The sequence below is a fragment of the Hylobates moloch genome, unplaced genomic scaffold, assembly GCF_009828535.3.
Source record: "Hylobates moloch isolate HMO894 unplaced genomic scaffold, HMol_V3 SCAFFOLD_6, whole genome shotgun sequence".
In the NCBI taxonomy this organism is placed as follows: Eukaryota; Metazoa; Chordata; class Mammalia; order Primates; family Hylobatidae; genus Hylobates; species Hylobates moloch.
Genome location: NW_026652281.1, coordinates 94,032,346 through 94,055,157, shown reverse-complemented (window position 1 = coordinate 94,055,157; position 22,812 = coordinate 94,032,346). Strand labels below are relative to the sequence as shown.

The 22,812-nt window shown below is 50.7% G+C and overlaps 1 protein-coding gene across 12 annotated transcripts in view; it reads right to left on the bottom strand.

Moving 5' to 3' along the window:
• NDRG4 (NDRG family member 4) overlaps positions 1-19,216 on the bottom strand; it is a 49,734-nt gene extending 30,518 nt beyond the window's left edge. For 4 of the 12 annotated variants that reach the window (XM_032755969.2, XM_032157513.3, XM_032157515.3 and 1 more), the window contains exon 1: positions 18,847-18,977. Coding sequence is in view for 5 of the 12 variants with exons in the window: in XM_032157507.2 (XP_032013398.1) it covers positions 18,177-18,213 (37 nt within the window). In the remaining 7 variants the exon portion in view is untranslated. Of the gene's footprint in view, positions 1-17,135; positions 17,151-18,176; positions 18,364-18,846 lie in introns of those variants that run through there. The other 8 variants (XM_032157507.2, XM_032157508.2, XM_032157510.2 and 5 more) reach the window with 4 other exon arrangements.
• Positions 19,217-22,812: the final 3,596 nt, after the last annotated feature.

The window sequence follows — 22,812 nt, the reverse complement described above, 5'->3', positions numbered from 1 at the left end:
AAAGGAAGGAAAGAAAAAGAAGAGGAGAAAAAAATGAAAATACATTGGAGAATTTGGGTGGTCTCAGTGACTGGGGATCCTACATTCAGTGCCCAGGGACCACGGGTGAGAAGGGTCATGCAATGTGGGGACAGTGCTACACATGAAGGATCACTCCCCACTCCACCCCCCATAGCTGCACAGTGAGAAACGCCAGAACTGAAAGAGAAGAGAGCAAGACATAAATGGAGTGAAGTTAGAGGGCTCAGGAGAAGCCAGACAGAGGAAACAGGCCTGTGAGACAGGAAGAGACCAAACAAGAAAAGAGGTAGAACTGTGGAATGGCTGGTGTTTCTTCAACCACAGGGGTGAAGGGGACCCACAGGTCAGGGTCAAGGTCCGGTCCACGCTGCCTTGAGTATGCCACACCACACTCCTGAGTTATAAGGTCCCATTATTATGGGACACATATTATTTGCCACAGGCAAACGAAATGAGCCATACCCAGGCCTGGCCAGCTCCACCCTGGGGGAGGGGTCCGTACCATGGAAAAGGAATGATGTGGCCGAGTGGGAGCATGTGACTCATTTCCAGGCCTGTGCACCCAGGCGCCGTGGGCCTGGTGTATCCCTACTGCTTGGATCAGAGTTGGTGCTCAGTGATACACGGGCCACCACCCTACCCGACGCTATACCAGTGCCTGGTTGGAAAAGAAGCCCCAGAAATCTGGGACCCCGGAAATTGAGGAATCACCTTCCAACTGCACTATATAGGGAGTCTGGAACTGTCCAGGGAGCCAGACCCTCTTATTAATCTCCCTGTCCTTATCCTGATCTCCTAGGCCTGGGACAGCACTGAGGGTGGGGCAGGGATGGGGGCTCAATCTTCCCTCAGGATTCCCAGTTCACAGATGAGAAGTAAGAGGCACAGGAAGGAGCGACTGACTGGTGCAAGTCCTCCTGTGGCCAACCCAGGAGGGGCACCCAGAGTACATGCTCCCACCCGCCTACATGCATTCCGCCTCCCTGGCTGGGTGGCAGGACGGGAGGATGCAGGGGACATTACTTTCTCCAGTCCAGCCTCCATTTCCCTCTCTAGGTATGGCTCCTTGATTTATGCCAAACTTGAACTTGACCAGTTCTGCTTTTTCCTTGGGTTGAGCCTATGAATCCCTATGCCCCCACCAACCACACCACCACCCTGCATGCGCGCGCACACCCCCAGCACATTCCCAGTCTTAGGCAGCCATATTTGGATTCTGGCACTCCTGGCCTAAGACCCGGGCTGACTCAGTAGGTGCATCCTCCCCATGGGAAGCACATGCCTTTCTTCATGCTGTTCCCTCTGCCTGGAGTGCCTTTCCCCATCATATCCCTACAATGGGAGCAATATGAAAAACAATCCTTAATATTAATGAACGCTATATTCCAGGCATTTTACAGGTATAAGCTCATTTAGTCCTCCTATCTCCTCATGGAGATAGGTACTATTATTGTCCTCATTTTGTAGCTGAGGAAGTGAGGTATACAGAGGTGACATAACCAGCCCAAGGTATTACGACTGGTAAGTGATGGAACCTGGATTTGAACCCATGATGTCCGGGTCTGGAGCTCATATGCTCATATGTGGACTCTATCATCTTTTTTTTTTTTTTAAGACAGAGTCTCACTCTGCTACCCAGGCTGGAATGCAGTGGCACGATCTCGGCTCATTGCAACCTCTGCCTTCTGAGTTCAAGTAATTCTCGTGCCTCAGCCTCCCAACATAGCTGGGATTACAGACTTCTGCCACCACGCCCAGCTAATTTTTGTACTTTTAGTAGTGATGGGGTTTCGCCATTTTGGCCAGGCTGGGACTCTGTCATCTTGCTAACCCACTGATGCATGGATGAGTGGTTTAATCTCCCTACTGTCATCTCCCAGAGGACAGTGACCTGATCTTGTTCATTTGTCCAACCCCATCAGAGTCCAAACACACAAAGGCTTAATAACTGGTAAAACGGATGGAGGACAGGCCGGAAATCTCCATGGCTGACCTGCCCACAGAAGCCATAGGAAAGCACAGGATAAACATTTCTGTTGCTCAAATGCCATTGTTCCAATGTCAGTTATAGGCATAAAGCAGTATTCAAATGCACACCACCAAGGTGGTGAGGCCACTCTGGTACAAGGCTGTTTGACGGGGCTGGCTGTCAAGAGGCTTCCAGGGCAGTGAGTTTGGCCACAAAACTTGGAAGGGGCAGGGCTGGGCGCGGTGGCTGACACCTGTAATCCCAGCACTTTGGAAGGCCAAGGCACGCAGATCACTTGAGGTCAGGAGTTCGAGACCAGCCTGGCCAACATGGTGAAACCCTGTTTCTACTAAAAATTCAAAAATTAGCCGGGCGTGGTGGCAGGCACCTGTAATCCCAGCTACTTGGAAGGCTGAGGCAGGAGAATCGCTTGAACCTGGGAGGCGGAGGTTGCAGTGAGCCGAGATCGTGCCACTGTACTCCAACCTGGGTGACAAGGCTGGAGTACAAAGCAAGACTCCGTCTCAAAAACAAACAAACAAACAAAAACTTGGAGGGACAGATGCAGCCTCAGCACATCCCCCACCTCCTGCAGGTTGGTCTGGGCTCTCTCCTTCCTCTCAAATCCTACCTGTGTCTGCAGTCTCCCCACGGGGTTTGCCAAAATCCCCTAAAGGGGATAGACTTAGTAGCACTCCCATTCTAGGGCTCAATAAGGAGAAAGAAAATACTATGCACTCAATGGAAAAGTGGCCTAAGGTCTGGGATAGGAATTCAGAGAAGAAACGACATGGGAAAAGCATGTGCCCTGCCTCACTGGCCGTCAGAGAAATGCACGTGAAACAATGAGCAACATGACCTGCTCAGACCATTGCTTCTCAGACACTCCTAGGGGACAAGGACTACATCTGTTTTGTTCGCTCGGATGTTCCCTGTGTCTGTGACACTGCTGGGCACAGGGCAGACACTCAACATTTCTGTTCAATGATGTAAGTAAATGAACGAATGAATCATTCTTCATACAGACCACAAGTTACTAAAAGATTGATAATATGAAAGGTTGGTGAGGTTCTGGGAAAATGGGCACACACTCATGCTGCTGCTGGATGGCAGTGGGTTCAACTTTATTTGGAGAACAACTTGGTAGCCTCTTAAATGCAAATATCTGTCAGTTCTGCAATTCTGTGTCTAGGTATTTATCCTAAAGAAAAACACCCATGTGTGCACTAGGAGGCAGTACACAAGGGTGCTCACTGCACAGCCGAGTGGAGGAGTACAATCTGAAAACCACCTCAGTGAGCACCAGGAAGATGGTGAAATAAATTATGGAACATCTACACCCTGGAATACCATGCAGCCATTAAATAAACAAGGCAGCTCCACTCAAACAGAGCAGGAAAGCATTCTAAAATATGCAATTAAGAAAAAAAGGCATGTCACCAAATAATGTGTAAAAATAATTCAATTTATGGCCGGGCACAGTGGCTTACACCTGTAATCCCAGCACTTTGGGAGGCCGAGGCAGGAGAGTTGCTTGAACCTGGGAGGCGAAGGTTGCAGTGAGCCGAGATCGTGCCATTGCACTCCAGCCTGGGCAACACAGCGAGATTCTGTCTCAAAATAATAATAATAATCTCATTTATGTAAATATTATATGCATTGAACAGGTACATATATTGGCAACTTCCAAAAAAAAAATCCTCAAATGATTCGGGGTAAACTGTAACAATGCTTCTCCCTGAGGAAGGATATGGGTTTAGAAGGGTATAACAGGGAGATTCTTTTTTTAATCCTATACACCAGATTTTATCAAATCTAAGATGTCACTGATTACAAGTGACACTAATTTTTATGTATCAATAAGAAAAAAACCACTGCCAGTTAAATTAAGACATAATACTTTCCTCCCTTTTAACTTATTTTGAAAAAAATTTAGGCTTACAAAAAAATTACAAAAAAAAAAAACAAAAAACACAACAAAAAAAGCACAGAAACACAGAAATTTCCCACATACCCTTCACTCAGCTCCCCCCAATGTTATCGTGCTACAGAACCATAATACAATTAGAGAAACCAGGAAATTAAACACTGATACACACTGTTAAGTAATATACAGAATGTACATATATTTTACCAGCTTTCCCAATAATGCCTTTTTTAGGTCTAGGACCCAACCCAGGATGCCACATCGTATTTAGTTGGTATGTCCTCCTTGGCCTCCTCCAAATGGGACAGTTTATCAGCCCATCTTTTATAATCTTGACACTTTTTTTTTTTTAGATGGAGTCTCATACTGTCGCCCAGGCTGGAGTACAATGGCGCGATCTCGGCTCACTGCAACCTCCGCCTCCAATGTTCAAGTGATTCTCCTGCCTCAGCCTCCCGAGTAGCTGGGATTACAGGTGCCCGCCACCACGCCTGGCTAATTTTTGAATTTTTAGTAGAAACAGGGTTTCACCATGTTGGCCAGGCTGGTCTCAAACTCCTGACCTCGTGATCTATCCACCTTGGCCTCTCAAAGTGCTGGGATTACAGGTGTGAGCCACTGCACCCAGCCGACCTTGACACTTTTGAAGAGTACTGGCCAGTTAGTCAGTAGAATGTCCTCGCTTTGGGTTTGTCTGTTGTTTTCTCATGATTAGACTGAGGTTATACATTTTTGGCAAGAATACGACAGAATGAGGTGCCCTTCTCAGTCTGTATCAGCAGGCACATGATGTCAATCTGCCTTATTACAGAGGACGTTAACCTTGATCCCTTGATAAGGAGCTCTCTGCCAGGTTTCTCCACTGAAATGTTACTATTTTTCCCTTTGTAAGCAGTGTGGGAAGATAGTTTGACACTACGTAAACATCCTATGTCTCATCATACTTCCCCACCCCCTCCACCCCCCTTACCCCTGCTAATTTTAACAACTATTGATTCTTGCCTACAGCAATTATTACTTTGGTGGTTGCCTAATGATAATTTTCTTTTTTTTTTTTCCTGCTGAGGAAAAGGAAGAAGATAATTTTCTATTTCCATAATCCCTTCTACACTTACTGGAATTATCCTGTAAGAAAGAGTTGTCCTTTCTCCTCCTTTATTCAATTACTTATTTATATCAATATGGACTCATGGATACTTATTTTACCCTGTGGGTTAAAAGCCATTGCTATCATTATTTGTTTCATTGTTCAAACTGGGCCAGGCTTAGGCATTGAGAGTTCCCTTAAGGTGGCTCTTGTGTGCTTTCAACATGTACCAATTATTTTTTGAGTTTCAAATATTCTAGTCTCATTACATGTTCTAAACTCATTTTGTACTTTCTCTGCCTCAACCATGAAATCAACCATTTCTCCAAGGAGCCCTAGTTCCCCTTATCGGAGAATGATGTTTAGAAACCAAGATCTGGACACCAGGTGTGCTCACTGCTACTGGGGTGTCATTGGTCTAGGCCCTCTTAGCAGGCAGAACTATGAAATGTATGCAAGATACTAACACACACACAATTTACTTCTAAATCTCCTATCTCTCTCTCTCTCTCTCTCTCCATATATATATATGGAATCTGGCATTTATACTGATACCTTTAACTCTAATTCAACACCACAGAGTGCATTCTAGCCTCCCCCCTTTGATCGCAACTGGTTTTCTCCAGTGGTGAGAAACCTGGCTCTCATCCATAATATTTTTGCTTATTTGTTCATTCCTGGGATACATACAAAGTAGTGTCAGAACTGCTACCCCTATGATGAGTTCCTGTCATTCAGGGTTTTTTTGTACTTACTGAAAGAACTCTTTTAGAATATATTAGATCCAGATTTTAAAAAAGCATCTATCACTCTTGTAAATTTTTAAAAAGGAAAATATAATTGAAATAAATTGTTTAAGGTATTCCTTTTCACATCTCGAGTCCAATGTCTCTTAATCTCTCTATCTTGGAGTTTTTGATGCTGTGCTATTCCACACAGCCTGGGCTTCTCCAGCATCAAGGATGCTCTACTACTGTCTTGGGATTTCCTTCTGAGCTGCTGACATCCACTTGCAAATTCTGATGTTCATGTGATGGCAGTAACAGCATGATGCCCCCCTTACCAACAGAGACTGTATGAGGCATCCCAATCTTAGAGATGTTGAAGTATGATAAAAAAGGTGCATCTTAAAAAGGACATAACATGGCTGTTTCATAAAGTAAGAAGGTGATGTACAGCACCAACGTGTAAACTGTTTCTCTACACAACATGGCTCCAGGTGTTAAGCACAGACATTACAATAGACACAACAGGCCTCTAATTTTAAGACCCAAGGGCAAGGCCAGATGGAATTAGAATTCCAATAACACATTCCGTTTGGGCAGCTTCTATAAGGAACCAGTGAAAGAGTCCTACTGCAGCAGAGACTGCTAATTGTCCCCCTATATCTGTTCTCCCCTTCTTCCTTAATAATAATCCCCATATTTTAGATGAGTAGGTGGACGATGGGAATAAAGTTTATGATGACACGATGTTCTGCCAGTGAGAGGTAAATGGAAGCATGTAACTTTCAGGCAGTGTTCTTAAAAAGGGAGATACGGCTGTGCGTGGTGGCTCACACCTGTAATCCCAGCACTTTGGGAGGCTGAGGCAGGTGGATCACTTGAGGTCAGGAGTTCAAGACCAGCCTGGCCAACATGGCGAAACCCTGTCTCTGTTAAAAATACAAAAATTAGCCAGGCGTGGTGGCCAGCACCTGTAACCCCAGCTATTCAGGAGGCTGAGGCAGGAGAATCACTTGATCGGGAGGCAGAAGTTGCAGTGTGCCGAGATCGTGCCACTGTACTCCAGCCTGGACAACAGAGTGAGACACTGCCTAAAAAAAAAAAAGGGGAGACATGCCATTCTTTGACTCTTCCTCCTGCCTCCTGGCTGGAATACAGATGTGATGGCAGGAGCTTGAGCAGCCATTTAAGGCTCAAAGGCAGGATTCTAAAGGTGGCAAAGTAGTGATATAGAATAAAGAGTCAAGGTAACTGAGAATCATGAAGCCATGATTTGGGAATCCTCTATTTTGAGATCCTGGTTATGAGAGAGAAAAAAACACTTTTATTTTGCTTATTATTACCATGGGTTTTCTGTTACACACAGTTGAAGCTAATCTGAACTTGGGATATTCTTCTTGGAGACCCACCCTATCGTGCTAAAGGAAGTCAAGGAAAAAGGAAAGCGTGGGGCTTTCCCAGAGAAAAACAGGGAAATGATAGAGCGAACCTGCAACTTCCTCTCTCCAGCAGGCAGCATAATCCATGATGCCATTCTCTCCCGGCAGTTTAAACCAGCGAGCCAGCCCCTCCTAACCCACACCTCACAAGCTCATAATAATTGTATTGACATGGGTAACCATGACCTACATTAAAAGGTTAAAAGCAATTGGCACTTTTTGTCACAAATTCTCACATTTCTTTGACACGAGTGCCTCACTCAATTCAGCTGTGTTATCTTTGCCTAAGCTGGCAAATTTCCCAGATACACGTATCCTGGATCTCTGTGCAAGATTCAAACAGTTAAACTGAGGCAATGAAACTTCTCTGGCACAGGAGTCTGCAATACAGTCTCCAGTAAAGAGAGAGCCCGAGGGGCATCTTTCTTACTGGGTATTTTTGTCACAGAAAGCCCCGTACTTCTCTGAAATGCCTTATTTATTAGCATTTGAGGAATGACATTCATCTGGCAGAGAGGGACTCTGTTCCAAGCAACTCCCAGAGCTTTCCTGCCTCAAATGCAATGTCTGCAGAAGGGGTTACCTGCATTGGTCCCCACCTGACACCAAGGTCCTTTCTCCTAACAGCACCCGGATTTCCTTTTGGGAAAACTCCCTTCCCCATTCTCAGTACATGTGGTTTGGGCCCGAATGTCCGTACCCCAGGAATGGCCCAGGCCTAAGTCATTTATTCATTCACCAGATACTGATTTGGCACCTACTGTGTTCTAGGACTGGAGATAAAATACTGACCATTACAGACAAACATATCTACCTTTGGGAGCTCTCTGGGTGCTGGGGGGGAGGCTAAAAATCAACAAACCTAAGTAAATTCACAGTGTGTCAGACGACCTAAGCAATGCAGGAAGCAGCTTCACAGGAGGGGAGAGAGAGGGATGTGAAACAGGGTGGTAAGAGTGAGAAGCCACCTGCTGAGAAGGGGATGCGAGCAAGACTTGAAGGAGATCCAGGAGCGAGCCTTGGGATGTCCCGGAAGGGCACTCAGGGCAGGGGGAACAGCAAGCGCAAAGGCCAGGAGGCAGGTGCCTGCATGTTTGAGCAAATGAAAGGAAGCTGGTCGGGCAAGCAAATGAAAGGAAGCTGGCTCACGCCTGTAATCCCAGCACTTTGGGAGGCTGAGGCAGGCACATGGCTTGAGGCCAGGAGTTTGAGACCAGCCTGGCCAACATGGTGAAACCCCGTCTCTACTAAAAATACAAAAGTTAGCCAGGTGTGTGGCGTGTGGTGCACACTTGTAATCCCAGCTACTTGGGAGGCTGAGGCAGGAGAATCACTTGCACCTGGGAGGCACAGGTTGCAGTGAGCTGAGATTGCGCCACTGGACTCCAGCCTGGGTAATAGAGAGAGAATCTCTCTCAAAAAAAAAAAAAAGGAAAGAAAAGAAAAGTAAAAAGCCAGGGTGGCTGGAGCAGAGTGAGCTAGGAGGGGAGGAGATGAGGACAGGGTGGTAAGTGTTGGGGTGCTGGTCCCATTCAGCCCTGAAGGTTATTAGGGAAACTGGCTTTTACTGAGTATAAACATGCACTGGAGGGTTTTGAGCGGGGGGCTGATGTGATACAATTTTCATCATGAAGGATCCCTCCTCTGCAATGTGCAGAATAGACCTGGGGGTTCGGGTGGAAATGGGGAGACCAGTTATTGAGGTGCTGCTGGCTTGCCACACAGCGGTAGTGCAGGAGGTGGCCGAAGTCCTCAGCTTCTGGGTATGTTCTGAAGGTAAAGCTAGGGGGACTCGCGGATCCATCAGACATGGGCAGGATAGGAAGAGAGAAGTTAGGGTGACTTCGTGGAGCCATGGAGGGATAGGGCTATCATTTATGATTTAGGGAAGAAGAGGTTTGGGGGAAAGATGAGGGGTGTGGTTTTAGACCTGAGCCAGGTGGAGCTCCCCATGGGCAGGTGGATGTAAGAGTTTGTGCTTCAGGTTGGCCCGGTGGCTCAGGCCTGTAATCCCAGCACTTTGGGAGGCCAAGGTGGGAGGATTACTTGAGCCCAGGAGTTCAAGACCAGCCTGGGCAACACAGTGAGACCCTGTCTCCACAAAAATTTAAAAGTCAGCTGGGTGTGGTGATGTATGCCTGCGGTCTCAGCTACTTAGGCGTGGGGGCTGAGGTGTGAGGATTGCTTGAGCCCAGGAGGTCGAGGCTGCAGTGAGCTGTGATCAGGCAACTGTACTCCAGCCTGGGTAACAAAGTAAGACCCTGTCTTTCTAATGAAAGAAATGAAGGGAAGAGAAAGGGAGGAAGGAGCAGGAGGAACGGAGGGGAGGGGAGGGAAGGATAATACATAACACAGTTTTTAGAAAACAATTTGTACTTCAGAACCTTGGGAGGAGTCACTTCAAAGATATCACCATAGACTAGATGAGGTCATCTAGGGAGTGAATGAGGACAGGGAAGAAGATGTCCCAGCACTGAGCCCCAGAAGAAGACAATGAGGAGAAAGCAGCAAAACCAATGAGAAGCCACTGAAGTAGGAGACGGCGGGGTTGGGTGGCCTGGAAACCAAGTGGACCGAGCCCCGGGCCCGGTCTCGAAGGCCTTTACTGGAATCCTTGGAGAGGGGAAGCTCTTCTCCAGCAATGGGGTTTTCAGGAGGATGGTCTGTGAGCCAGCAACCACACTGCCCTTGCGAGGAAGGGCCTGACTTAGAGCTCAACCAATCCGGAGAACCAAACTAATAGGAATGAGGGAGAGAGAGACACAGCCCGATGGCCCTGTGTCCACTGTGCTAGCCGGGGACACCCCATCTTCCTCTTTTTGTATCAGTCTAAGTTCGGTTTCTGTCACTTGCGCCCAAGAGACCTAACGTAACTTCTAAGTTATTCTCTCCTGCGTGGTCCCAGGGGGCCGGGTGAAGCCAGCATCCCACCTCTCCCTTTGGCAATCACACACAGGCAGCCCGGCCCCAGTGCAGGGTCAGAGGGCCCTACGTGCTTGACAGCAGGCCTTTCCCACCACACTCGAATTGCAACACCATGGTCCACTCCAGGGTAATTAAGCCTCTCCCAACCCAGGCACTTTCAGAGATGGACCCTAAGCTGTGATGGGGAAAAGCACCCCCAGGCCATCCTGGTCATGCTCCTGGGTGCTCACCTTGGGTTGTGGGTTGCAGGGGATCTGTGGGTCATCCCTGACAACTGCTCCTCTGCTCCGTCTGCGTGGGCCAAGCACAGAGTGAATACTCTGCAGCTGGTAAGGGCTTTGGGAGCAGCGGGCTGAGCGCGTTTCCTTTATGGATGAGGCAAAGGCTGGTGCGAGAGCTCTTCCAAAAACTTGGAAGGGGAGCCCGCTGGCTTCCCTCTCCCTATCCCAGAGCCCAGGCCCTAACAGCACATTTATCCTCCAGAACACCAAGTTGCCAATATTGTTAAAAGCCATTTCTGGCACCCCTAGAGCTGTCAGGAAACAATTTGGGGTGCACAGAGTATGATCCTAGGGACTGCAAACCCTGGATTTGGTTATGGGACTCTTCCACTCCCTGCTCTCTCTCTCTCTCTCTCTCACACACACACACACACACACACACACACACACTCTGGGGAGAAGACATCCCAGAAATATTCTCTCTGTCCCCTCCAAAGAGGCTGGGGTCCCACCTTCCCCATCTCACTGCCTAGGATGGGACCTATCAGCAGGCACACAGCACCTGCCCGACCACCCCCGCCAACAGGTGAACTGAAGCAGCATCTAGGTCCCCAGGGGTATTTGTTATGGGGCTTAAGACACCTGATCACTGGCTGTCAGATACATTCCACCTGTGGTTTGCAAGCTAAAGCACTGAGGATTAAGAGGCGGGGAGGGGGTGGTGTATGATGAGAGCTTTCCTGGCTCTGTGAGGAGACCAGGTTTACACTAGGCTGGGTGGAAGTGCTCATCCCACTTAGGTCTGTGTGATGCTCTTCAGTTTACATAACAGTGTCATGGTGTTCTCCCAGCTGATCCCGCGACTACCCTGGGGGCAAAGCCAGGCTCAGGTCAAGGTCACACAGCCAGAGCGATCAGAATGAGGCTTGCAGACTCCAACCCACGGTGCTGTTCTCAGTGCAGGCCGAGGCATGAGTCTGATCTGCACACACCCCTACTGGTTTCCTGTGGCTGCTATAATAAATCACCACAAAATTGGTGGCTTAAAGCAGCACACATTCATGCCGAGATCGTGCCACGCTGCCCTCCAGCCTGGACAACAGAGTAAGACGCTGTCTCCAGAAAAAAAAAAAAAAAGCAACACACATTCATTCTCTTATAGTTCTGGAGGTCAGAAGTCCAAAATTAATTTCTCTGGGCTGAAATTAACATGTTGGTAAGCTGTCTCCCTCCGGGGGTTCTGGGGAGAATCTGTTCCCCTGCCTTTTCCAGCTTCCAGAGCTGCATTCCTTGGCTGGTAGCCCCTTCCTCCACCTTCCAAGTCCAACAGCAGAGCTTCTTGCTGAAGCGATCATATTGCCTGTTCTTCTGTTTTTGACTAGCCCCTGCTTCCCTTTTTTTTTTTTTTTGAGATGGTGTCTTGCTCTGTTGCTCAGGCTGGAGTGCAGTGGCACCATTTTGGCTCACTGCAACCTCTGCCTCCCAGGTTCAAGCGATCCTCCTGCCTCAGCCCCCTTAGTAGCTGAGATTACAGGCACACACCACTATGCCTGGCTAATTTTTGTATTTTTAGCAGAGATGGGGTTTTGCCATGTTGGCCAGGCCAGTCTTGAACTCCTGACCTCAGGTGATCCACCTGCCTCAGCCTCCCAAAGTGCTGGGATTACAGGTGTGAGCCACCGCACCCAGCCCTGCTTCCCTCTTATAAAGACACATGTGGTTGCACTTACAGCCCACCTGGATAATTCTGGAAAACAGCTCCAACTCAAGATCCTCAATCATGACTGCAAAATCTCTTTTGCCACATCAGGTAACATTTACACGTTCTAGCGATTAGGATATCTTTGGGGGCTATTATTCAGCCCGACACACCCTCCTTCCAAGGTTCCCATGGCTCCACCTTTGCCTCTATTTTTCACTTTGCTGGTTCCTCCTCCTTAGACTTTAAGGAAAGCCAACTTCGCATCCACCTTGAACCACTCCTCCTCCTGACCTTTTCCTCTCTGTCCACTGGACTCCAGCTCATCTTCAGAATTCCCACAGGATTGGTTTTTGTCAGCATCTAGTGCTTTGCATTAATTTTTGTTTTTTTTTAAAAATTAGCCTTCAGAGGAGAATTTTTTCGTTTTTAAAAACAGGATTTGAATTTCTTGTAACACACATTCACTGAGAAAAATGAGAAAAACAGAAGACCAAAAAGAAGAAAGTAAAAACCACATGCAATGCTGTTAATAGAAGAAGCCACTGTTAATGTGTTGTGTATACCCTTTTATTCATTTTCCAGTGCTCATCTAGACACTGAAAGAGAATGTTTCTAACACAAACCAACAAAAAATATGTTTTGAAACATCTGTTGGACTCTGGAGTCAAGACATTCTGGTTTAAATTCCAGCCAGCCACTCACCATCTGTGTGCTCTTTGGTAAGTTACTTAACCTATCTGTGCCTCAGTTTACCTATTTGTAAAAAAGAAGAAATGATAGCACATACCTCCTAAGGCTGTTATGATGATGAGTTAACATATAGCATGTGGTTAAGACTGTGCCTGGCACACAGCAAATGCCATATACGTGTGAGCTGTCATCACCATTAGTATTACACTATTTAAGGGGACATCTGTTCAGTTGGATAAATAACCTTTGGCAGTATAATTTGTAGCTACCTGGGGTTCTCTGGTATGAATGCATTGCTGCTCTACTGTTAGGCATTTAGGTTGTTTCCAGTTTTTTTTTGTTTGTTTGTTTTGCTTTTTTGCTTCTATAAACAATGAAGGGATAACTATCCTTGAACAAACACCTTTGCACACATCTTTATTTGTTCCTAAAAATTCAACTGCTGAGTCAGAGATCACACATATTTTTAAGCTGTTGATACATCATTGCCAACTTGCCCTTTATAATCCTCTACCCAGCGGAACAGCATGCCCCTCTCCCCACACCCACCCTTCCTGGGCACACCCAATGACCCTCACGTCTCCCCTCTCCTCCAAGGGACCACGCTTCCTTACTAAACCATGTATGTGCCCCCACATCAACATCACAGCACCCCAGTGAAGCAGAGAAGCAGAAGAACTGGAAATGAGGATTCAGGGTCCTGCTTTCAGCCTCCCAGGGCAAACCTATGCCTCAGTTTCCCCCATATGTAAAATGTGGGTCAACACATCTGCCAACAAACACTAAAATCATCTATAAAATTGACTGCGGCTAGATATTCCATGTATTCAAATGAAACCAAAATTCTAAACAACTGGTAAAACTTTTGTTTCTTAATCACACATCAAGTATATTTTTAAAAATTTCCAAGATCCACTACTGAGGCTCCCCAGGGACCATTTCAGAGCCCAAATCTGCCATTTTAGAGCTCTGACTCTGAACCGTTTTGGAAACATATTGCTCGAGTGCCAATGTGCAGAAACAATTGCCTTCCTACTTGTAAAAAGACCAGTGTCCCACTTTCACATATCACACTAAAAAATAAAAAAATCATCCGGCTACCGAAGGCACCAGGAATCTGCCCTCTGAGAATTGTAATGAGCTCGTGTGCAGGTGTGATGGTGTCCTGGGCTCCCTCACAAGCATCATCTTGGCTCCCCACAATATATATATTTTTGAGACTCGCTCTGTTGCCCAGGCTGGAGGGCAGTGGTGCAATCTCAGCTCACTGCAACCTCCAAATCTCAGGTTCAAGCAATTCTCCTGCCTCAGCCTCCCCAGTAGCTGGGACTACAGGCACACACCACCAAGCCTGGTTCATTTTTGTGTTTTTGGTAGACATGGGGTTTCGCCATACCAGGCTGGTCTAGAACTCCTGACCTCGGGTGATCCACCCATCTGGGCCTCCCAAAGTGCTGGTATTACAGGCATGAGACAACTGCTCTGGCCTCACACTGTTAATGAGGGCTATTATTCCCATTTTACTGATAAGACTGAGGCTGAAAGAAGGTAAGAATTTGCCCAGGAGCTGAGAAGCAGAGAGGAGACCCCAAAATTCACATCCTCTGATTCCAAAACCCTGGCCTTCCTTGTCCCTATTGCAGCAAGACCCCACTGAGGGGCCTGGAAATGGCCTCAACAAGCATTCATAATTTACGAAGCCTCCAGAAGGACTCCAACAGCCTCCTCTTCTCTCCAGAACAAAAAGACGTGCTGGATTTGGGCATGACAACCCATGGGGTCTCCTTCTAGTCCCATATGTGAGGGGGCACCTGGCCTTCCCCACGATGTCAGAGCTGTGGGTGTCTGGCTGGAAGGGCCCCACCCCCTGAGGCCATGCCTGACTCACAGGAACCTGAGACCTAAGTAGGGTCCCCCAGAGACACATCTCAGAGAGGCCTGGACTGTTGTGAGAACCCAACGAAGGAACTGGAACACCCTGCGGGGAGGGAATCTGGAAACTGGAGCACAGTGGGAGGAGAAGGAGCCCCCAGCACAGTGATGGAGTGCACTGGGGAGGCAGCCTGAGGATGCCAGCTCCACGACTGTCATCTACTGTCCGCCTGCCAGAAGCTGCACTCGACGTCTTGCACACACTCACACCTTATCTCCAAAGACCCCAGCCAGGTAGGCACCACAATGATCCCATTTTACAGATGAGGAAAATGAAGTGTGGAATGGCCATTAGACTGTCCCAAAGCCAGGCAGTTAAAATGCCATGCCATATGGGACAACTCCCGGCTCAGGGCTCGGTTCTGAATCCAGTGCTGCCTCTTCTGAGAAATAGGAACGTGAGGAAGTCACTGACTTCACTGGCAAGACAGGCAAGATAATAAAATAGGAGAATGTGAAAAGTATACAGAACTAAATCAGTATGAGTTTTTTTTTTTTTTTTTTTTGAGACGGAGTCTTGCTCTGTTGTGTAGGCTGGACTGCAGTGGTGCGATCTTGGCTCACTGCAACCTCCCTCTCCCAGGTCCAAGTGATTCTCCTGCCTCAGCCTCCGAAGTAGCTGGGACTACAGGCGTGTGCCACCACACCCAGCTGATTTTGTATTTTTAGTAGAGATGGGGGTTTCACCATGTTGGCCAGGCTGGTCTTGAACTCCTGACCTCGGTGATCTGCCCGCCTTGGCCTCCCAAAGTGCTGGAATTACAGGTGTGAGCCACTGTGCCCAGCCTTCAATATGAGTTTTTAAAATTCAGTAAAACAATTTCCTAAGGCTGATGTTGGGGCAGGGAGTTAGAGGCCTCTACAGTATTATTCTAGAGACATAGATGCCAAGCGGGTTGTGTGAGCCTAGCCTCAGTCAGCAACCCTTGAGCACTTGCTGTGTGCCATCACAATAAAGTGGCCACCTCCCAGACTGTGACCTGCTTGTTATCCAATGGGGGAGATGGGTCAAATCTCACAGATGCAGGAGAGGAGGGATAAAGGAGGGTGGGGGCAGATCCAAATGCTCTAGGTGCCAACCAGCCAGGACAGGTGGGGCCCAAGAGGTGCCCACCAGGGTCTAAGTCCCAACCACGTGTGTCACCTACACTATCTCAGCAAGCCTCACACCATCTCTTAGAGACAGGGGCCAACAGTTCCATCTTTAAGATGAGAGAGCTGAAGTCTGAGAGGTTAAGCAACCTGTCTGAAGTCACACAGCTGGCTACTGATGGGGTTGGAGTTAGAATCCCAATCTGTGAGAAAAGGAAGAGGACAGAGAGGGAAGGCTATGAAGACCACAAAATAGCAACAGAGGGGATGGGTTGTCTCCCAGGGCCAGGTTGCAGGTGCAATGGGAGCCTGTGACTGATGACAGTAACTGAGAGGGGCCTCATCCACCCTGGCCAGGGACTTAGAAAGTCCACCAGAATCTGGTGAACCCATCCGGTGGGGGAAGAGGGGTCCTGACTCCTCTATCCAGGAGATGAGGGAACAGTGCATGGGGTCTCCAAAGCCTAGACCCCTGCTTGAGCCCCCCACACATGTCTCCTGTGAGCATTTCTCATCTAGGCTCTTTGGGGGCAGGAAGAGGGGGAGAAGAGAGGAACCAGGAGATCTGTTCACCATGCAGGGATCTAAAAACCCATGGTGGGGGCTGGGCGCGGTGGCTCACGCCTGTAATCCCAGCACTTTAGGAGGCAGCGGCAGGTGGATCACTTGAGGTCAGAAGTTCGAGACCAGCCTGGCCAACATGGTGAAACCATCTCTACTAAGAATACAAAAATTAGCCATGCATGGTGGCACGTGCCTATAATCCCAGCTACTCAAGAAGCTGAGGCACGAGAATCCCTTGATCCTCGGAGACGGAGGCTGCAGGGAGCCGAGACTGTACCACTGCACTCCAGCCTGGGCGACACAGTGGGACTCCATCTCGAAACAAAACAAACAGACAAAAAACCCATGGAACCATAAGCCTTCCCTCCAGGGGGTTAACAAGTTCAGTGGCCTGCGCGGTTCCCTTCCAAGTTGGGTGAGCTGGGCCTGCCTCAAGCGAGCTCCACAAAGAAAAAGTTAGCAAGGGATTGGAGGGGGTGCCAGCCCCGTGGCTAACTGGGCTCAGCGCTGGAACTTCTGAGCACCCAGCCAGTTTCCAGTGTCCCAGGGACAGCTTCCACCTTTCCTTCTCTACAAGTCTGCCACGAGCTATTGCTGATTGATTTATTTATTTTTTTGTAAAGATGGGGTCTCGCTATGTTACCCAGGCTGGTCTTGAACTCCTGGCCTTAAGCGATCCTCTGGCCTCAGCCTCACAAAGTGCTGGGATTACAGGCATGAGCCACTGCGCCTGGCCTGCTACTGCCGATTTAATAAAATCTCACCCAACGTACCCCGCCCCCACCTTCTAGCCCCCTCCCCGCAACACACATGCACATTCCAGGCCATTCAGCCTCCATACCTCTCCGCGATCAAGCCTCTCTCATACCCCAGAGCATGGGCCATTCCCTTGATCCTGAACCCATAATGCCACCTCCTTCTTCATTAACAAATTGTTTTTCGAGGTCTTCAAAAGCTGCCCCCGACTCGGATTCCACCCTGTTTCCTGAGTGCACCCACAGATGGCTGCCTCTTCCAGCCTTGTAACACGGCTCCGGGGCTCTGCTCCCTCATCAGACATTAAGGTCCTCGAAGGCAGTGATCAGCCCCCTCCCCCAGGTGTCGGAGGACACTTACTGCAATCTGTGCTCATCTGACATACACGTACACGGATGGAGCACCTATAAGTCCCAGGCCTGGAGGAAGCCGGGCTACTTTCCTTTACTCCTGTCTGGGTCTCTCCACACCGGGGAGAACACAGAAGTCACCCCTCGAATCCTCCCCCGTCCCTGCTCCCTTTCCCACCTCCTCTTCCTGACCGTTCGCTCTTGCTCTCCAGCCACTGCCCCCTAGATGTGAGTTTCCAGCTGGGCAACTGATCACTTCTCCAGAGAGGCCCCAAGGCTGAGGGTCCCCAGTCAGTAGGGTCCAATCTGGCTTCCCACTTCCCAGGCCACTTGGCCTCCACTCCCAGCAAGAAACTTCTCCCCCCAGAGAAAGACGACTCAGATTGTCATGGGGCAGAAATAAGAGGTCCATGGCTCGGGTCCTGCCAGAAGCCCACGGGTCCTTTCTTAGGGGACAAGCGACACTGATTGGAGGGCAGGAGCCCTGAGCTAGCTTTCAGGGTCCTGATTCGCGCTCCGCTGGTCAGAGACCCCATGGGGCCACCCCCTGACCGGTGCTCCCGCAGCCCGGACGCCGGCGCCAGGGACTCGCCACAACCTCAAGTCCTCTCCCGGGGCTGGGCTCCGCACACAAACAGGTAGCACAAAACTAGGAATTAGTTGGGGTCCGCACCCCTTCCTACTCGGACCCGAGCCGCCCCAGTCCCCGGCCGCCGCGCCCGGAGTCTGCTCCAACTCGGAAAGTGGCGGCCGGCTGCGGGGCAGGCGGGCGGTACCTGTGAGCAGCTCCAGCCGGTGTCCCAGCACCTTCATCTCGGCGCCCGGCGCGGCCCGGCTCTGGGTGGCGGCGTCGGGGCAGCGCGCTCGGCCGAGCCGGGGAGAGGAGCGCCGGAGACCCGGAGCGGAGCGGCAGGAGAGCGCCGAGCGAAGCGGGAGGAGCAGCTCACAGCCAGGAGCGCTCTCCCGCCCCCAACGCCGCGCTCCCCCCTCCAAAACGGTTTAAAAAAATCCACCAATTGCATGGCCGCGCACCCCCAAAAGGCACCCGCCGCCACCTGGTCCGGGTGAACTCCAGGAGGCGGAGGGAGGGCGCGGGGTGGGTGCGGTGACACCGCGGGAGGTGGCCGCCCGTGCCCGCCGCCCGAACAAAGAGACCCCTCCGCCTCCGGGCGTCGCGGTGGGGGGAGGCGCGGACGGCGGCTGGGGGTCCCCAGCGCGGCCTGGAAGGCAAGGAAGGAGAGCGGGAGCCGCGGGGAGGAGGGGACGCCGCCCCGCGGAGGCGAAATGTGGCGGGAGCGAGTCGGTGCGGGGCTCGCGGGACTGGGGTCGTGCGCGGGGCTGGGGTCGTGCGCGCGGCTGTGCTGGGTTGGGCGGGGACGCGCGCAGCAGCCGCGGCGGCGAGAGAAGCTGGTCCTGGGCGCAGGGGCGATTGCGCCGCCGACTCACCGCGGAGATGCGGGCGAGACAGACGCGCAGGCGGAGAGCAGGGCCTTGGCGCCGCCGACGCGCGGGTGCAGGTGCGGGCAGCCGGGAGCCCCTCCGCGTGCCCGCAGCTGCAGGGGCGGAGGCCGGGCTGGGGGTGGTGCGCCGCGGGGGGCGTGCCCGCGTGGGTTTGGCGGGTGTGGGCGCTCGGCCCGCGGGGCGGTGCCGGGTCTGGGGCTGGTCCCGGACGGACCGCGGTCCCTCGCGCGTGGCTTCCGCCTCCTGTGCGGCTGGGACGCCCGGTGGGCAGGCGGGAGGGCGAGCGGGGACCGCGACTCGGAGCCTGGGGGACACCCCTGTCGATCCGCGCCCCCGCCCACTTCTCACCCGCTCCGCCACGCGGACTGTGCTGGGTGCTCTGCGAGGCCCTGCCCGCCCCTCCAGGCTCCCTGTGGCCGCGCGGCGTCGGGTTCCCGGGGGAGGGGACGGCGCTGCCCTAGTCTTTGTTTAGACTCCCAAGGGGAACCTTAGACCTGCAGAGACATCCCCACCCCACCGCCCCCGCGCCTGCTGCTTCGCGCTACCCGCCGTCGCCGCCTGGGAACCGAGGGAGAAAAGCCCTTAGGGTCGGGAAGAACCAGGGGCTCAGGGGACCTTGGGGCGTCGTCCCCCTCCCCCCGTTTTCGGAGCCCGAGGGTGTCCTTGGGGAACTTGTGCAGGAGTGGGGAGGGACATCCCCTAGCAAAGGTGTCCTGGGCCCTCAGGGTCCCACCCTGAAGGTGGGGAGGTCTCTGCTCCCCTCAATTCACCTCCATTATCTGAGCGGGAAAGGGAACATGGGGACCCGTGTCTTCCTCAGGCTTATCCTGCTCGGGGCCCCGGGGCACTCCTCCCTCCTGCCACTCCCCTCACCACCCCTCCTTTGGTCCCAGATGAAGTCCCACTCCAGGGAGTATGGAAATCTGATAGCCTGAAAAATTTTATTTGGACAAGACAGCTCAAGACAGGGCTCCTGGAGAACCGGGTTCTATTCAGGCTCGGCCGGTGACCTTGGGCGGGGCTCTGCTCCTCCCTGGGTTCCAGTCTTTTCCATGCAGGACTGTGTTGGACCAGGTCATCTTGGAGGTCCAGGATGGCGATGGGGTTGGGGGTGCAGAGGGGCCTGCAGGCTTCGGGCCCTTCCGCAGACCTCTCTCTGGACTGGTTTGCGGAGAGGCCCTGGCTTTCCTTCCCCCCAGTTCCGGGGGGCTGTGGCCGTGAATTAACCCATCCACCAGCTGAGGAAGGTGGTAAGATTTTGGTGGCCCCAGATGGGGCATATGTTCCCGCTTGGGTTACAGCTTTGTCCTTGGGTTACCCCTACAGCTTGGGGTGCAGTGTATAAATCACAGGAGGCAGCAATTTGGGTTCCTTGCTTTGCGGAAATCCCTGCCTCTCAGTTTCCTCCTTTGCAAAGGTGTGGAGGGAGGTCGGTGATGACAGAAGTGAACCTCTATTTCTGACACCTCCACCAGGCTTAGCTCTATATATAGCAGCCAGGAGCCAGTCCTTAGGAGCACAGGCTGGTCCTACAGCTTCCTGGCTGTGGAATGTTTGGCAAGCTGCTTACCCTCCCTGAGCCTTCATGTCATACTCTGTGAAATTGGGATGATGTTCACCTCAGAATTCCTGTAAAGATTAAATAACAGAATATAAAAAAAATGCTTAATATAGTGCCAGACACGACTTAAGTTTAAGTGTTCAATAAATGGTCATTATTATTATTCATGATGAAATTGTTATCATTGCATGAGAGATTCTTTCAGGCTTACCTCAGTCCTACCCTTTTCAGTCATTTCAGACCTTGTCATTGGACAAAATTAATTGTTGATGTTCTAGTGACATAATTCGCAGGGCCTAGGCTGTTCTGCAGGCTGCCTAACAGGAGCTTTGACACTATGACACGCCTGTCCGAGACGTGGTGTCTGCAGTGGCCTTGAACTCATGCAGACTATCCATGTAGTTCAGATAGTTCATGAACTCCTGTGAGCATTCCAGTGAGTCAGGTTGTGGATTTGAAATCCTAAAAGTGGAGACAATAGGGCCGGGCGTGGTGGCTCATGCCTGTAATCCCATCACTTTTGGGGGCCGAGGTGGGCAGATTACCTGAGGTCAGGAGTTCAAGACCAGCCCGGCCAACATGGTGAAACCCCATCTCTACTAAAAATACAAAAATTAGCTGGGCGTGGCGCACATACCTGTAATCCTAGCTACTCAGGAGGCTGAGGCAGGAGAATCACTTGAACCCAGGAGGCGGAGGTTGCAGTGAGCCCTGATCGCACCACTGCACTCCAGCCTGGGTGACAGAGTCTAAAAAATAAGTAAATAAATAAATAAAAGTGGAGACAATAGATGATGAAGAAACATTAATTGTGAGAGTCCCCAGGGCTATTGCATCAAGCAAAGGTGCTTAGGGAAAAGGCAGGTTGAGGAGGCCCTGACCCTTCTGGAAACATCAGTCATGCCAGGCAGAGGAGTCACTGCTGAGTTAGCAGAAGGGTAAGCTCTGGGTCCCCTGTGCTGCTGGGCTCTCTTCATCTTCAGCACCCTGGGGAGGGGGCGTGATGTTTGGGAGCAGGTTGGATTAACAGTGGAAAGCAGAACAGTGCAGAGAGCCAAGCTGTTGCCTGGGACAGGAGGCCTCTAAGAAAGTGTTCCCCCAGCCTTGCTCCTAATTACTTGAAACATGCTTCCTAAGTCACTGCCTTGTAAAATGGGCAGAAGATCACTGGCCTGCACCCAGGTTGGAGATGAGATAACCTTTCTGAAGATCTCAAATGAGCCTTCACTTCTCATCTGTAAACTCGGGCTGATATGTCTAGTCAGGGTGTTTAATTGTAAGAAATAGAGACCTACTCTGGCTAATTGAAGCAGAAAAAGGCTTTGTTAAAAGGAGGATAGGCTGGGCATGGTGGCTGACGCCTGTAATCCCAACACTTTGGGGAGCTGAGGTGGGCAGATCACTTGAGGTCAGGAGTTTGAGACCAGCCTGGCCAACATGGTGAAACCTCACCGAAAATACAAAAATTAGCCAGGTGTGGTGGCACACGCCTATAATCCCAGCTGCTTGGGAGGCTGAGGCAGGAGAACTGATTGAACCCAGGAGGCAGAGGTTGCAGTGAGTCGAGATCCTGCCACTGCACTCCAGCCTGGGCAAAAGAGTGAGACTCCGTCTAAAAAAAAAAAAAAAAAAGAAAAAAAAAGGAGGGTGGGCATCTCTTGGAATATCAGGTGCCAGGCCTGACACTGCTATGTTGGCCTGATGTTAAAACCACCGCTGCCATCCCCCAGCACAGAAGCTGCAGCCAGTATGCCACCCCTGGACGTGGTCACTGGGCACTGCCATCAGGACCTCAGCTGCTGCTTCCCCAGTCCTCATCACAGTGGATTCTGTGTGGTCTTGGCTTCCTCGTGCCACTAGTTTCTAATTAACAACCAAGAAGAGAACATGCCCAGGTGCAGTGGCTCACACCTGTAATCCCAGCCCTTTGGGAGGCTGAGGCAGGAAGATTGCTTGAGCCCAGGAGTTCAAGACCATCCTGGGCAACATGGCAAAACCCTGTCTCTACAAAGAACACAAAAAGTAACAAGTCATGGTGATACACGCCTGTAGTCCCAGCTACTCAGGAGGTTGAGGCAGGAGACTCACATGAACCTGGGAGACGGAGGTTGCAGTGAGAGGAGATTGTACCACTGCACTTCAGCCTGGGTGACAGGACGAGACTCTAGCTAAATAAATAAATAAATAAATAAATAAATAAATGTCTGATTGGAGGAGCCCAGGTCATATACTTTGGCAAAGCTGTAAGCAAAGCTGGGGAAAGATGTTTTCAGTTTCTCTAGTGGGAGGTGGGCTCTGCCTTATAGAAAGGGTGTGTTAGCTGCTGGGGGCCAAGAGTGACCAGTGACCACTTCAGATAACAATGATCTTGTGAAACTGTTGTGAGATGA